Here is a 17,170-nt window from a genome sequence, read left to right as displayed (position 1 = left end):
GCAGAAAATAAGTTTAACAAATTTCTTCCAGTCAGAGAATGTTGCATATAATTAAATTTTTGCTTGATGCATAAAGTTAAAAGGTTAAAACTAATAAAACAAGTTTTAAAAAGAAACTTTTCCATTTGATTACATTTTGTATGATGGATTATGTAGAAAAAGTAGAATTGGGCTGAAAGATCTATCGCTTTATCACCAAGTAACTAAGTAATTAATTACTTTTGAAAATAAGTAATCAGTAAAGTAACGGGATTACTTTTGGGGGGGAGTAATCGGTAATTAGTTACTGACTACTTTTTTCAAGTAACTTGACCAACACTGCTCCCTAGTGTTTAATTATTTTGCATAGTGTATAGTGTGTTGTTTTTTTTATTATAGCTGGAACTGTGTATTTAAAATAAATACATATGTTTGTCAGAAGGCACACCATCTGTTTGGTCAGGTTTTGCAAATGAAAAACGTCACATGCCAGAAAATAAGAGAAAAGTACTTCCCAACACTGACACTAGATGTCGCTGTTGCTGTTCTCAAGTTAAAACGTGTAGGAAGTTTTTATATTACATTTTTTAAAAGTTGGCTGAGGTTTCTTCTGCTCATGTTAATCAGTGGACACATCATTTGTTCAATGGAAAGATCATCACATTAGATCCAGACACAACGCATATCAGAATTCTGCCTGTGCTAACGTCTCAGCTCCTCTAAGTGTGTCCTTAGCTGAGAGTTTCCATTACATTCCTAAACTCAGGACTGAATGGCTTTTGTGTCTGAATTATTTCTCAGTTCATATATTTCCATTGATTTAGGTCAAATCTGGCTTTACACTAACACCAAATCGCCTCTTATTATGTCCACAGTTCAATTTCCTTATTTGTTAAAATACATCAAACTCAGTTTCGCTGTTTGTTTTTATTTGACATTAACTGACAGACAGATGTTAATAAGTACAGCATTAAACAGATTGTAACAAACATGTTATCGATTAGTGAATTGCTTCATGATTTTTGATTGAATAGTACCCATACTACATGACATGGACTGGGAATTCAGTTGAGAAATGATTATAACTGAAATGCTTCCATCCACTCTGGATTCTGATTCTTGTTGAGATGGATATCATCGTATAACTTGCAAGGTTGTTATAGTTAACTAAAGCTAAACTAAAAACTAAAATGTGATTAAAAAAAACAAAAACATTTTAGTTAACTAAAACAAAACTAGACCAAACTGAAAACTAACTGAAACAATCTTACCATGCTAGAAAACTAACAAACTAAAATGAACATGTGAAAATATGCACTTAGTGTTTGTTAGTTTGGTACATTTGAATCTGAACTTGCTTTATGAGGCTTTGATGCACATATTTTTTGAGATTTCTACACAACTATTTCAACAGTGTGTGCTTTTATTGTAATACTGTACTGATTTTGCTGATTGTTGCCTCTAACATAAGACCTCCATACAATAATAACTAAAAAATTACCAAAACTAAGACTGAAACTAAAACTAAATATGTTTGGAACAGTAAGAAGTAAACCGTAGTGAGCAAACTTGCTGCAGAAAGTAACTGACTATGGGACACATCTGGGTTCCTTTGGCCTGTACAGAGGTACGGGGTGGAAATGAGACGAAAGCTGCTGAGTGAAAATGTTCAAATATTTTCACTTTCGCTTGGCACGCTCCAGCCCTCCTCCTTCCAGCAGTTCTCTTTTCAGCTGTGCGCTCTGAGCTTTACGCACAAGTATAGAGACACAGTGTCAGAGAGCAGAGTGCCACGCAGAGCATCGCTGTGTGAGCATGTCCTGGGTAGAATTATCGTTATTATAAGATGATCCTGCTGCTCGCTCTGCTTTCTGTTCTCTCTGGAGAACTGGGTCTGTGCCAGAAGGAGGATGAAGGCTTCAACTTTGATGGAGACATCCGCCAATTTGTCGTGACCCCCAACATGCTTTACATCGCCACAGAGGAGAGGCTGTACCAGCTGAGCCACGACTTGACTTTGATCAACAGTCTGACCCAGAGAGGAATCTTAAAGACCGGAAACCAGCAGGATGATGTGCAGTTTTACCGGGTTTCTGACACAGCTGAGTGGAACGCAACTTTCAGCATCAACGTGTTGTTGCCTTTCACAAAGAATGACTCGCTGATCAGCTGCGGTGTGACTGACGATGACTGCGGCCACTGCGAGATTCTGGACCTGAAGAACATCTCCAAGCTTCTGCACAGAGAACACATCCAGGTGGGTCCTCTGAAGCGCAGCAGCAGGTCAGTCAGCTTTCTGGTGGATGTGAAGAAGAAAACTCAGGCTGACACTTACATTCTGACCGCGATCCAACAAAACACAGAAAAGCCCGAAAACAATAAGTGTGGTATTAATCGGCAGACTGTCAATCTTCAGGATGCAGATGACAAACAGGGTGGAGGTATATTTTCTCTAACTGATGGAGCTTCAGGCACACCTGGGATCAAAAGTAAAGGTGATGTGGAGTTTGTTGACGGGTTTCAGATCAATTCAACCATCTATTTGTTCTCCAACGCGCTCTCAGCTCAAACAAACAGAGTCCGTCTCATTTGGCTCGAAGGCGAAAAGAGCAAAACTGATACGCTCAAGTCTCTGCGGGGCGCGACTCTCAGTGTCTCTGACAGTCAAAGCAGCAGACTTGTGGCCTCCTCGGTCATCCCGGGGGAGCAGCCGGTGCTTTGGAGCGGCGTTTTCAGTGTGGATGGAGGAGATACCGACACCCAGCTAATGGTGTTTGACATCAGCCCTGATTATAGCAGGAACACTGACAGAGATCCAGACTTCTACACCTCTGTGCCATCAGAAGTGACGGTGAGAGCTTTTTAAACTCTGATTTAATGGTTGTACTGTTGATATTGTTCTCACCTGCTGCTCCAGTATCTTCTCTGGTCAGTGATGCAAGTAAAACATTAATATGAGGGGCCGTACAAGCCAAAATTCATTCTTTCACTCTCACACACATACATTCTTCTATCAAAAGATAACATCAATAAACTTGGGTCAGTTTGATAATAACGCAGCAAGATGCTTCAATAAGGCTTTCAGTAGCAGTAGTGTTCATGTCTTCTGGTTTCTCATGTTTTGTTTGCGTCAGCCAAAGATCCTGAAACCAAAGGCAGTCCTCTTCAGGCAAAGCTACATGACCTCAGTGCTGGCAGTGAGGCAGAATGCCTGGATGGTTTTCTATATTTGGACAGAAGATGGGCTGCTCATTAAGGTAAGGAATTAAGGAATTTTTTATATATGAAATTGAATACCATACGGTCTCAAAAGTCATTCTGATAAACAAGGCCTGCATCAGGTGTTGAGGAACCAGGACACACTGATGAGTGTGTTTGCAACTGGAATACAAAGGCAAATGTCGATAACTGCTGAGAATAGCGAGCAGTTGGAATGCTACTAAGCAAGTAATCACAGCAGAAGAGGTTACATGAAGAGGATGTGGGACTTGAGGATTCTTTGGCACACGACATCTATACTAATGACAAAGCAACTTGTTGCTCAGTGTTCCAACATCTGGAAGAAGCAACTGCTATAAAAACTAGAGACTGATGAGGCAGAACACAAATATAGAGGCTAAGTCAGCACAGAGGGAAGTTAGCCAACTACTGGAGATGCAAAAAGATCAGTTGAAGAACAAGATGGCTAATAAGTGCAGCAAGCTGTCCATACCTGAGTGTTCCACGCAAAGACTCACAGCTTTGGCCAGCCACTTGAATAACGTATACCAGAGAGATAGAAGCCAGTCCTGAACCATTAAAGGTGTACTCTCAGAGGCAGGGAAACAGTATGAGAATAGTGAGTGGGGAATTCTTTGTTCTTTATTTAGCTATTTAGTGGAATATATTATAACCTGTTTACTGGAACTCAGCATTTGGTCTCCAAAGAGATGTAAGTGCAAGTGAAGAAGGTCATTACAGTGGATAATCTCTGCATTGTTTCATTGGTTAGTCTTGAACTAACCTGTCTTGAACCTCTCTTTATCAAACTCTAAAATCAAGAGATGCCTTCAAGAATGTAAATACAAAAAATAATTTTGCACTTATTGACAGGAAGGACACGAGACCTCAAACAGTTGGCTTTGACCTGGAAAATATTCTTTGGAAAGATGAAACAAAGATTAACTTGATGATGATGGGGATGTAGAAGCTGTATGGTTTTTCTGAATGCAAGTTGTAACATTTAACATTTGATACATTGTCTCTGCATGATTTTTTGATTAAATATTGCTCAATACTGTATATCCAATTTGCAGATGATTTAAATTCTGCTTACTGTCCCATGAAACAAGGTATAAACAGATTAATCACTCTTCTGATACTTCTGATTTGAGAAAAACAAACCAATAAACAAAGCATTTTATTTTAAATAAATGAAGAAAAAACATTGAGTACAGAAACAATAGTACAGTGTCTCAGAAATAATCACCTTCTTGTTGTCAGCTGTCTGTGGACAGGAAGTATCACGCTGCCTGTCCCACGGTGCTCTACAGGACCAGTGATGACCACAAAGTGTTTTTCAAATTGCATCTGGATCCAGTGGGTCATAAACATGTGTATGTGCCATTTACAAACCAGGTACTTATATTATTTACTGATTATCTTAACGTCACATGTACCTGTGCTGCATTTTAAAGTGTTTGTTGTTCTAGGTGAAGCGAGTTCCTGTGTCAAAGTGCAGCACGTACACAAATGTGCAGGAGTGTTGGTCTGCACAGGATCCATACTGTGGTTGGTGTGGCTCTAAAAGCAGGTGAGAGAAACAATATCTGCAGCTGACGTCTTCAAACAATTTTGAACTTGGTGATCATTTCTTCTTCTTCTTCTCCCAGCTGCACATTTGAAGATGACTGCACAGATTCAGACTGGCTGTCCATTCCTGATGAGTCCCAACACAAAATGATTTCCCACAAAGTTGAAAAGGACACAAACGGACAGGTACAGCTTACAAACACACTCAGGACTGTGATCATTTCTGGTTTTCATTTATTGTTCAGTTATGTCCTTCCGATTTTAGATCTCACTGAAAATCCACACACACCTGACTTTGGGCCAGAAAGTATCGTCTGACTTCACCTGCCAGTTCTCTGCAATTTCTGGCCACCTTTGTATTGGGAATAACCCTCCACGGTTCCCCCAGTGCACCTGCTACCTGTCTGATCACACACTTCCTCCTGATGGTTTGTCACTTTTGATAAATAATCCCAGGAATGTCTTGATTTGAAACATTTGACAAATTGAGTTGAATCTTTTGTTGTTTATTATTATATATTGGTCCAACTCATTTGAAATTCATCATTTAATATATATATATATTTATTTTACAGGCCTGCATGTCACAGTAAAGTTTAGGCTTGGAAAAATACTCCTGTCAGAACAAATGAAATTAACCAACTGCTCTGACATCCATGGACCTCCAACTTCTATCTTGTAAGTCCAGTCAGATTATAAAGATAACAAATAATCATAGACTGAAATAATCATTCCCATGACTTATAAAATAACCATGTCCTAGTCATACAAAATAAATATGATGAAATAAAATAAGTGAATCTTATGAGTAGTTCTATGAGGCACATTCAAAGTCCTCTGATCCTATATGATTGTTTTCTGTTCAGGTGTCAGCAGTGTATCAAGGCTGGTTGTGGTTGGAGCAGAAACAGCTGTTCCTGGGCTAACCAAGGAGAGACTGATGTAATAATGAAACTATCGTATTTTTATGGATTTCTGTAGCAGTTTTTCACATTTCATGTTGTGCATTTGTTGTATGGAACATTTCCAATCCAACAATATTGCGTAAATGTGTAGAAAGTGAGACATAAACTCTGCTTAAAAATTCAGATTTTCTTCAGTGTCATTTGCAGTAGGTCATGAGGCTAGACTAGTTGATGAATAGAGTTTAGATTTCCCTCATTGTAAAAGGATTCACTTCAGTTTCTAAATGGAAATACTCAGGTTATTTGTTTCCTACCATTTAAACGTTTTGAACAAAGCTAATGTTAGCTACAACATGTCTGAGATCAGCTCTAATAGCATCTGCACAGTGTTGTGATTCAAGGATAAATTCATTCTCTGCTACAGGAAAGTGTTTGCCAAACGTTGGAGTCTGGGAAGAACTTTTCTGTGAGTGTAATGCTCTTTTTTTTATTGTTCTTCTGATACTGATCCAGTAGAGGTTTTAATGGCAGAAGAAGGAAATTATTTTAATCTGATTATTTTTTTGTTTCACCTTCAGATCCCAGAGATCTTCTCCATCACTCCCAATGTGGTGTCGTTGTATGGCACAAACCATGCTGTGTTATTAGGTCATAACCTTGGTGACGTGTCAGGAGTGAAGATCCAGACGCACACTGACTGTGCTCCAAAAGAGTGAGTCACTTTACAGATAACTAAGATGATTCCTGGACTAGAAAGAATTTATTAAAGTGTAGAAACAATTCCAAACAGGGAGACATATTTAAAACTGAATATTCTACAATTTAATTTTGACAATTGAAAAAAAAAACTTTAGCTTTACAGCTTTTAGCTTTGGAAGAGGCTGCAGAAAGTACAGGTACGAGTGATGCACTATTTGCCTCTCAGTGTCGGTGCTCAGAGAGACTGTTTGGTATCAGAGTGGAAAAATGAAACTCCGCCGTGCTTCCTGTGCTTTTGCTTTGAAGAAGTCCATCGCTGTCAGTTGCTGTGTTAAAAGGATTCCTCAGGATATTTTATAATCACAGTAGATGCGTTAAGTTTGGAAAACACATTTCTTCATACAAACAAATCCTTAATTATACTGTGGAAGATTTTACTGATCAGTTTTTGTCTGTGTTCAGATTTTCTGCATAATATGATGATCTTAGTGATGACTTTTCTCGCTCTGTGTGTGTGTTCTGGTCAGGTCTCCTGTTTGGGACAACTCTGGTGTCAGTGTGACGTTCCACATTCCCAGCACAGATATCAAAGGTGTGGTCAATGTATGTGTTCTCCTCCCAGATGGTAGTTGCCACGGCGAAGCTAACATCACATACTTGTCATCACCATCCTGTACAAACGCTACTCCAAGCAGCAGCTGGATAAGGTACACTTAATTTAACTGAAACCACCCAACAAAGCCGAGATGTTATGAAAACAGATAATGTTAATTTCTTTGAATGATTAAGAGGAACTCGTGTTTTTGGGGAACAGGTCACCTGAAAAAATACCCAAGTTCACTTTAGTTATTAGTACCAAACTCTGAGGCAGAGGAACTGAAACTTTCACAGAAGCTGCAGCACACCTAAAGTGACACAAGCAGTGCACTGCCTGTAACATATTGTCTTCTGAAACTAGAACTTGCTTGTTTATCACAAATATACCACTGTGCTAAAGAAAATGGATCTAAAATCTGCTCTTTTTTCTCAGCTTTTTTCACAAACACTAAACCTTCTCGTTCTACAGAGGTCGCACATACTGGTATTGCATAGGAAGTCTTCTTTTTTTATCTTGCATTTTCTTCTTCCATTATGAAATGATCCACCACGTTGGTTTGGTACTTAAACTCTCCAATAATACTACTGTGATCCATTAATGCTTTGTTTCAGTCCATCAGACACTTTGGTCTGCAGCATCATATCTGATTATCCTCATTATCCTCAGGTTGTTCTTATATATACTCAAATACATATAAGAGTAACCAGTGTCTTAAGTAGCAGTGGTCAACTATTGTTTTGCTGTCAAATTAGAGTCACTGTAATCAAAATTCTTTTGAAAGGTTCTCTGCTGTGACTAAAATTATGCTCTCTGTGTCCTGCAGTGGGAACAGGAAGATCACAGTCAGGGGGTCCCACCTGAAGTTTGTTGAAGGCATTGTACACAGCCATGCCATGCAGGAAGTTGCACTTCCCAAAAACAGCAGCTACCAGGTGGGTCTGTACACACACAGTGTCCAGTACAGTTATTATACATGACATACACCCTCTCACTGCATGCCAAAGCTCTTGAGTAATCTTCTTACAGTATGTCATCTGTACATATGCACAGACTTGCAGCTTGAAGCTTACCCTTAACCCATAACACAACAATAAAAGTACCATCCTCTTTTTGTGCCACCAAAACAGCTCTGAACCCCACACTCTATGCTGTGTTACACTGTTAAAAAAAACATCTTAAAAAAAACGGTAATATTCCGGCAGCTGGGGCGCCAAAATACGACCGTAAAATAACATAAAACAACTTTCCCATAAAAATACGGTTATTTTCAGTAATGAAAATAATCTTGCGCTAATTTGACATGGGATTCTGCCTTTTCCAAGTGCTTTTAGACATTAAATTAGGAACATTTTTACGCGATCAAACAATGAAATTACCTATAAACAAGGTCAATGAATGTGGAAATATGAATCATAATACGTAAATGTACAGAAATATACAGTTAACAGTTGGTTTAAATAATAATGGATTGCATGCCCTGGGACAGAGGCGAGGGTGCCATATCGCACCATTGGCCCCTTTGGCCATCACTAATAGGCGGGAGGTGAAGAGTCTTGACCACGGGCACAACGGCTGAGAGTGTCTGAGCCGGGGCGCGAACCGGCAATCTTCTGATCACAAGGCGAGCTGCCAACTCTTGAGCTACAAACGCCCTAAATAGCAAAGATAATAATACTTATGTGATGTAACACAAGCTTATAGGGATCATGTTATATACTTTTCCATAGCATTACATTTTAATTCAACAGTTCAATCTTTCAAATAACGGACAGATATTTGTGAAATCATGATACATTTGTGAATGTATTTTAACAATCTAAATATGCATATGTACAGACAGATACATTTAATAATCAAGAAAATTATGTTGTATTACATTACAGTGATTTAACGTTAATTTACATTCAAAATGAGAAGTCAAAGTCTATTTACGTAACTTTAATGATATTCTAGAAGAACAGAACATTACTGTAAAATGCACAGTAGAATACCTTCATATTAGGGTTTTTTTCCTACGGTCGCAGCGTTACCCGCGACCTTGTTAGTTCACATTCATTGGCCGATGCTTAGCATCATGTTATTTATATTAATTGCAATTCCTATCTCTACATTTCTTTTTCAAAATATATAATTAGCAACGCGTGTCCGTGCAATGTTTTACACTGTGGCATGCAGAGAAATCTTAACAAAGAAGCTCACAGAGAGAGATTGAGCTTGTTATTTAACCCCAAGCTGGTAGGGGAGCTCCTTATTAAAACATTTGCCGATGCAACAATGTGCCTCAAGGTTCAACAACAGCACAACAGAAGTCACTCATGGTACAGCACTCTCTCTACAAAACAACAACTGTCAGTAACGCTGCACCACGGCGTAAACACAACATTCAAGATAACAGTTTAAAGTAACGTAACCATAAACAATAAAACAAGAACATCTAAACAGCAGCACATGTCCCAAGGCATGATGGGAGACATTTCTGGATGTATTTTTACGATCTAGATATGCATATGTACAACAAAATATATTTAACAAACAAGTAAATTGTGTTTTATTACATTTACAGTGATGTTATGGTATTTTACATTTGACGTGTCAGATCACAGTCTACTTATGTAAATGTAATGATATTCTAGAAAAACAGTACACAACTGTAAAATACACAGTAAAATAATTTGACATTACTATTTTTTGGAACAGTGTAGCATGTACTGTCTAAAAATCAAATGAAAAAAACCAAACAATAAACATATTGTAGTTTTCCTGTAGTGTATCAAGTTGAATTGTTTCAGAAAACAACGATATTACAAAAATGCAGTAATCAGAAAAATCACTTACATTTTATTGGGAGTCAAATTAAAATAAAAAGGCAAGGTTAAAATAAACACCTTGTTGAAGATTGAGGGTAACCGGTAAGATTATTTGGCACAAAACAAGTTGTGGAGAGAAGCTGAATCATTAGAAATATAGATGTTGAGGCGCTTCTGATTCTGTGATTGACATTGTTTATCATGTCACCATCATGACCATACCATGCTAGCTATATAAAGAGTCTATGATTTATATAAAAATGTAATTCATTGCAGAGTCTCACCTATGACTCACCTTCAGCTGAAAACAGTCCTGGGATTTCTAGCAGCACTGTGTTTTTGAAAGTAGCTAATCAAACCTTGGCCTGCTCCACAAACATGTCCTACTATCCAGACCCTGAGTTTATCAGCTTCACAGCCACAAGGACAGGAAACAGTGTTCACATCACTATACGGGTAATGCATGTTTAAATCGCACATTCACAAACATGTGACATCAGCTCGTAGAACATCAGTCTTTGCTTGTGTTGTTGTTTTAGAAAAAGGTCGATAAACTGGAAATGACAACAGCAGAGTTATCAGTGTGGGGCGTTCAAGACAGTAAGGAATACCGCTGCGCCATGGAAACAAACAAAACCAGTGATGAGACTCACTCTTTCACTTGTGAGGTTAAAAACCCACCCGACGTTGAATTTCAGCTGTTGTTGGTAAATCTTTCTTTCATACTAACACGAGGCACTGTTTATGGACAGACAAACATACCTATCCAGTCTTTAAGTCTGACATCAATAGCCATTTCTGGGTCCAAACTCCACTTCAGGTCCCAAAGTCAAACAAACACTGCGGCATCACTGAGAGTTAAAAACTGTCTAAATTCTTTCATTGTTCAGATTAAGAAGATACAAAGCATTAAAACACTTTAAAAACACAACAGCCTTAATTAACATGGAGAGGTTTGGACCCGGAAGCAGGGTTCATACGTCATCACTTAAAGACTGGATCATTGTGATAAGAGCTCCACGGTGCAGTACTCTGCTAATGGTTTAGGCACTGAAATGATATCTTTCAGATATAATATCAAGTGATTAGGTTCAAAGACAAATAGTGCTATAAATATTCTTATTCACTGAGCTTCACGCGGAGCACAATCAATCAGAATGGATGCATGATGTAACTGCTCTTTGCTTTTAACATAACGTCAACTATCCTTGTACAACATTATTTACAGCCTGTTTGACATTATGATTTTTACTGTATGAATAATATTTTGAAAATCTCTGACCTGCTGCTCTATTGAGACTTTCCTTAATGTTTTCTAGATAAAGTATGGTAGCAGGACCGTAAGCCTCAGTAAGCCTTCATCACACCTTCTATTGCTGCTTTTGCTGTTGATACCCTGTGTTATTGCTGGTACGTGATTTTGATACATCAGCTTTTTATTTTATGACTAGGATTTTTTTTTCTTAGTTTCAGTGTCGCTGTTCGCATTGTATTGTACCAGAAATACTTTGCAGAGCCGACACTAATGCTAGCGTTATAGTTCGTTTAGCTGTTAGCTATAGATTCCTTTTAGGGAATCAGGCTCCAAAGGAACAATGGCCTTTCAATGGTTTATTTTGTCATAGTCAGTTAAGTGTGTCTGATACATGGTTAGTTGTCCTTAACTGCTTGTTAAAAGTCCTAAACAAAAGAGCTATACAAATGATAATTAACCTCCTTGGCACAAGCTATCAGTCCTTTCAAACTGGGCTGTCTAACATGCTATATAGATGTTTTTAAAGCTAAGTTCACATGTCACAAGTCTCCAAAGTGGTTAGTGAGACAAATTCTATTTGGTTTTATGCCATTTGAAGCCCCATTTGTGTCTACTCTCAGAATGAAACCAAGGACCTTTTGTTTATTAGGCAAGTGTGTAAACCCCTACACCTACACTATAGAGCCACATGAAAACCTTTTCTACTCCACAACTCTCTAGTTTTCTGCTTGATTTAAATCAGTTACCGTTTGTCTTTCAGTGCTGGTGTTTATGTATCTGTGGAGGAAGAGACGTGCCACAGAAATAACGTTTAAAGTTTCTTTCCTGTCTCTGCTGGCTGACTGACAGTCTTCACGGAGTTGCTGTACTAAAAGTTGATTTTTCCAGTTGTTATATATTTTTTGTACTTTCATATATTTTTCATGAGTCATATAAACATCAAACTAATTAAGGCTTTTCTTGAAATGTTGAATTATTTTGTTCAAGCACTATCCTATTAAAGATTTTTCTGATATCTGCTTTTGTGATAGTTCTCTGACTGAACCAATTGTTGGAATTGTATATTTCAGACAAAAATGTCTTAGACTTTTACATTGTATGCTAAACCTTTTGCATGTTTAGAACAATAAGAGTTATTGTAATAGATAGTATGTTACTTCTCTTTCTCTTAAGTGAAAGTCACATATGTACTTTTTGGCTCTAAAGCCATATAAAGCCTTACTACATGCTATCTGTCTATTTGGAGATAGATGGAGTACTGGATTAGGCTCCCTTTTGGCCTCAGAACTGCTTTAATTCTTCATGATACAGATTCAACAAGATGCTGGAAACATTTCTCTCAGATTTTGCTCCATGATATCATTGCAAGGTTACTGCAGTGGACATGAAGGGTTGGACATGGTCAGCATGAATACTGTGTTTAAAGGTTTTTAAACAATGCCCAGGTTTAAAGTTTGCCAAAGAAATATTCCCAACACCATTACACTGTCTCCACCATCCCAAACCACTGATACAAGGCAGGATGGATGGATGCTTTCATGTTATTTACACTAAATTCAGAGTCTGAAAAATGGAGTATTTTGACACAAGGACACACACATATACACCAAACACACAGAGAGGGACACACAGGACAAAGACACAAGGGGAACCCAAATGTGCAAGAAAGTAACATGGAATAAACTCGGGACTAACTAAATGAAGCATAAAAAATAAACCATAATCCACAGGGCGATCGGGGCTCATGAGTTGTCAGTTCGTTTTGTAATCTGAAGGTTGCCGGTTCCAGCCCCGGCTCCGATAGTCTCGGTTGTTGTGTCCTTGGGCACGACACTTCACCCGTTGCCTAGTGGTGGTGGTCAGCGCGCCCTGTCAGGACAGCTGTGGCTACAATGTAGCTTGCCATCACCAGTGTGTGAATGTGTGTGGGAATGGGTGGATGACTGAATGCAGTGTAAAGCGCTTTAGGGTCCGCTAAGTAAAGCGCTACACAAATACAGGCCATTTACCAGTTGGGGTGAGTTGGGGAAAAAACAACTCTTAAGGTACAGCATTACAGCTTGTTGATGGAAATGGGTGAAAGTGAGATCAGATGGAATTGATTGGTGCGTGTTACATTTGGTTTCTTTGGAGTTCTTAAAAGAGGTTGGGATGTACAGTGGGGCAAAAAAGTATTTAGTCAGCCACCGATTGTGCAAGTTCCCCCACCTAAAATGATGACAGAGGTCAGTAATTTGCACCAGAGGTACACTTCAACTGTGAGAGACAGAATGTGAAAAAAAAAATCCATGAATTCACATGGTAGGATTTGTAAAGAATTTATTCGTAAATCAGGGTGGAAAATAAGTATTTGGTCAATAACAAAAATACAACTCAATACTTTGTAACATAACCTTTGTTGGCAATAACAGAGGTCAAACGTTTACTATAGGTCTTTACCAGGTTTGCACACACAGTAGCTGGTATTTTGGCCCATTCCTCCATGCAGATCTTCTCGAGAGCAGTGATGTTTTGGGGCTGTCGCCGAGCAACACGGACTTTCAACTCCCGCCACAGATTTTCTATGGGGTTGAGGTCTGGAGACTGGCTAGGCCACTCCAGGACTTTCAAATGCTTCTTACGGAGCCACTCCTCTGTTGCCCGGGCGGTGTGTTTTGGATCATTGTCATGTTGGAAGACCCAGCCTCGTTTCATCTTCAAAGTTCTCACTGATGGAAGGAGGTTTTGGCTCAAAATCTCACGATACATGGCCCCATTCATTCTGTCCTTAACACGGATCAGTCGTCCTGTCCCCTTGGCAGAAAAACAGCCCCATAGCATGATGTTTCCACCCCCATGCTTCACAGTAGGTATGGTGTTCTTGGGATGCAACTCAGTATTCTTCATCCTCCAAACACGACGAGTTGAGTTTATACCAAAAAGTTCTACTTTGGTTTCATCTGACCACATGACATTCTCCCAATCCTCTGCTGTATCATCCATGTGCTCTCTGGCAAACTTCAGACGGGCCTGGACATGCACTGGCTTCAGCAGCGGAACACGTCTGGCACTGCGGGATTTGATTCCCTGCCGTTGTAGTGTGTTACTGATGGTGACCTTTGTTACTTTGGTCCCAGCTCTCTGCAGGTCATTCACCAGGTCCCCCCGTGTGGTTCTGGGATCTTTGCTCACCGTTCTCATGATCATTTTGACCCCACGGGATGAGATCTTGCGTGGAGCCCCAGATCGAGGGAGATTATCAGTGGTCTTGTATGTCTTCCATTTTCTGATGATTGCTCCCACAGTTGATTTTTTCACACCAAGCTGCTTGCCTATTGTAGATTCACTCTTCCCAGTCTGGTGCAGGTCTACAATACTTTTCCTGGTGTCCTTCGAAAGCTCTTTGGTCTTGGCCATGGCGGAGTTTGGAGTCTGACTGTTTGAGGCTGTGGACAGGTGTCTTTTATACAGATGATGAGTTCAAACAGGTGCCATTCATACAGGTAACGAGTGGGGGACAGAAAAGCTTCTTACAGAAGACGTTACAGGTCTGTGAGAGCCAGAGATTTTCCTTGTTTGAGGTGACCAAATACTTATTTTCCACCCGAATTTACGAATAAATTCTTTACAAATCCTACCATGTGAATTCATGGATTTTTTTTTTTCACATTCTGTCTCTCACAGTTGAAGTGTACCTCTGGTGCAAATTACTGACCTCTGTCATCATTTTAAGTGGGGGAACTTGCACAATCGGTGGCTGACTAAATACTTTTTTGCCCCACTGTATATTCAACTTTTTTACAAATGGGCGGCAGAGGGACAAGACCACGTTGTGTAATTACAACTGGTAGGGCTGGAGTAGGTTGGTTTGCCTTTCTGGGGCACGAATCATGCGAAAAGGCCTGGCAGTTGCGTAGATTCTGACACTGGCGAGGCGGGCCTCAAATTTTGCATTTTTGGCCTAATAGATGGCAAAGGAGTCTGTTGTGACTGTTGTCGTCCAACCATCTTTGAAATGGGCTGGATTTACTCATCTTGCTCAGATGAGATTTCCCTGCCTACATAGATATTAGGGGTGCAACAATACTCGTATCGATATTGAACCGTTCGATACAGTGCTTTCGGTTCGGTACGCATACTGTACGTTTATCCTACCATAAAACAATAAGACAAGGTACGACCTCTCCCATGCTCCCAGAGTGCTCTGGAATGCACACAAAGTTTGCAGACTATTAAGGATCAAACCTCTACCAATCTACAACTTATTATAAAACTCTAAGCCTATAGAAGTAGATATTTCTAAGCATAAATGACAATCAACAATACAAAACCTAACAGGAAGAAGCAAGAAGAAAGAGTTAAGTAAAGTTTGACTTATCTGACTGTTTTGTTTCGCTTAATGCATTTTATAATCCGGTGTGCCTTATGGTCCAAAAAATACGGTGTGTTAAATCTGATTGAACTAATCCCTTGTCTTCTGCACAGGATGGTGAAGGTAATTCTGTGCATGTCCAGGTTAAGGATAATGGCAACAGCACATACGCCTGCACCTACACCCCACGTAAGCCTGTGAAGCACACTGTGATGGTCTCCTGGGGAGACGTTCACATCCCCGAGAGTCCGTTCAGGGTGAGTATGCACTCACACACGCTCTCACTTTCACTCTGGCATGCAGGGATTGTCTTTTCTTCTCACTGAGAAGTCTCTTGAGTTTTGGTGTTTGTGCCCACAGATGAATATCGGAGCTGAATATCGGAGCGGGCTGTCATCCAAACAAGGTGAAGGTCTCTGACCCTGGAGTGGCAAAGACGGGCCTCAAAGCCTTCGAGACAACATACTTCACTGTTGACTGCTCAGAGTCTGGTCAAGGTAAAGCTCCATAAAACTGTGTGTGTGAGAGTAAAGAGCGCAAACATATGATCATGTCAAAGAAATATTCCAAACATGTTTATAAACAGATATTACAGGGAAACGTATTTAACCCACCTGCTGTTTGAGGCTAAAAATGACTGAAGAGCATTACCTGCAAAGGTAACATGCTAACACAGCCTTTGTCCTCTGCCATCAGGACAAAGGCTGTTTGCGTTTAGACTATAACAATGACACCCTTCAGGGTCAAAGTGGATCCTTCTCAAGGCAGAGGGACCAGGACTCAGCCGCAGTGGTAAGAATACCTGTACTGCCTCACAAAGTCAGAGAGTACTAACAAAAACGAGTCTGTTGAGTTTGTTTAGTTTGTTGGTCTATAATACGGTCAGAATGTTTTCCGTCATACTACATGGAACAACTCTTCATAACACTTTTATGAAAATGTTTGATGAAATTGACAAGATCAAAATTAAAATCACAATCGCACGGATTTAAAAAGAAGAATAAACATGAATAAACAGGGCTATAGTTGGTATGGTTCAAGGTTCAAGGTTCTTTATTTGTCACATGCATAGTTATACAAGTATAACACACAGTGAAACGTAGCCTGACACGCTCCTCGACATGTGCAAAAAATAAAAAATAAAAAAAATAAAAATTGGGGGGGGGTGTAGAGGAAAAACATTGCATATATGCAATGTTTTTCCTCTACACCCCCCCCCCAATTTTTATTTTTTTTATTTTTTATTTTTTGCACATGTCGAGGAGCGTGTCAGGCTACGTTTCACTGTGTGTTATACTTGTATAACTATGCATGTGACAAATAAAGAACCTTGAACCTTGAACCATACCAACTATAGCCCTGTGACACCAAAACCTCAGCCTATATAAAGCCTAGTTATAACCTATGAAACTATTATTTGTTTTTAAATGTTTGCCTAAGCATGAATGTTTTTACGATGACTTTTTTTACCCCTTGTACAGTTGCCAGTATATTGATGTTTTAATTTAATTCTTTTAAATGAATCTAAGCTTTTCAAGCAGATCAGAGGTGTCAGTGTATTTTTCTTTGGTGTTCTCATCAAAGTGCTCATATACAGGTAAACATGTTCAATTCACGGAGCATCATTGGTTTTGATCTCAATATTGCCTCTTCATCATGGCTTGTGGGTCAGGAGAAAGCAAACAGGCCATGAGGGACTATCAGAAAGTTCAGATCCAGCTGGAGAACCTGGAGACGAGTGTTTGAGACCGCTGTAAGAAGGAGTTCACAGGTAACTTCCTCTTT

At 39.4% G+C, this 17,170-nt stretch overlaps 1 protein-coding gene across 1 annotated transcript; it reads left to right on the top strand.

The window, feature by feature from the left end:
- Window positions 1–1,736: 1,736 nt before the first annotated feature.
- LOC146688857 (plexin-C1-like) lies at window positions 1,737–12,054 on the top strand. The gene is made up of 16 exons (XM_085437316.1): window positions 1,737–2,830; window positions 3,114–3,236; window positions 4,462–4,596; window positions 4,671–4,771; window positions 4,851–4,956; window positions 5,036–5,198; window positions 5,346–5,448; window positions 5,637–5,712; window positions 6,100–6,141; window positions 6,254–6,387; window positions 6,902–7,081; window positions 7,796–7,904; window positions 10,056–10,235; window positions 10,319–10,486; window positions 11,099–11,189; window positions 11,795–12,054. The coding sequence occupies exons 1-16, from the start codon at window positions 1,826–1,828 to the stop codon at window positions 11,878–11,880; spliced, it is 2,802 nt and encodes a 933-aa protein (XP_085293442.1). The 5' UTR covers window positions 1,737–1,825; the 3' UTR covers window positions 11,881–12,054.
- The last annotated feature ends 5,116 nt before the right edge of the window (window positions 12,055–17,170 follow it).

The sequence above is a fragment of the Copadichromis virginalis genome, linkage group LG17, assembly GCF_057382275.1.
Source record: "Copadichromis virginalis isolate Kocher_CV1m ecotype Utaka linkage group LG17, C_Virginalis_male_GT1.1, whole genome shotgun sequence".
NCBI lineage: Eukaryota > Metazoa > Chordata > Actinopteri > Cichliformes > Cichlidae > Copadichromis > Copadichromis virginalis.
The sequence above is the reverse complement of the archived record's forward strand: the minus strand, read 5'-3'. Positions and strand labels throughout refer to the sequence as shown.

Excerpts from the sequence above, each read along its gene's own strand:
- LOC146688857 (XM_085437316.1), top strand. The coding sequence starts at position 1,826 with ATGATCCTGCTGCTCGCTCTGCTTTCTGTTCTCTCTGGAGAACTGGGT. Across the intron at positions 5,449-5,636 it reads GGACCTCCAACTTCTATCTT|GTGTCAGCAGTGTATCAAGG; the intron begins GTAAGTCCAGTC and ends TTTTCTGTTCAG. Across the intron at positions 7,905-10,055 it reads CCAAAAACAGCAGCTACCAG|AGTCTCACCTATGACTCACC; the intron begins GTGGGTCTGTAC and ends AATTCATTGCAG.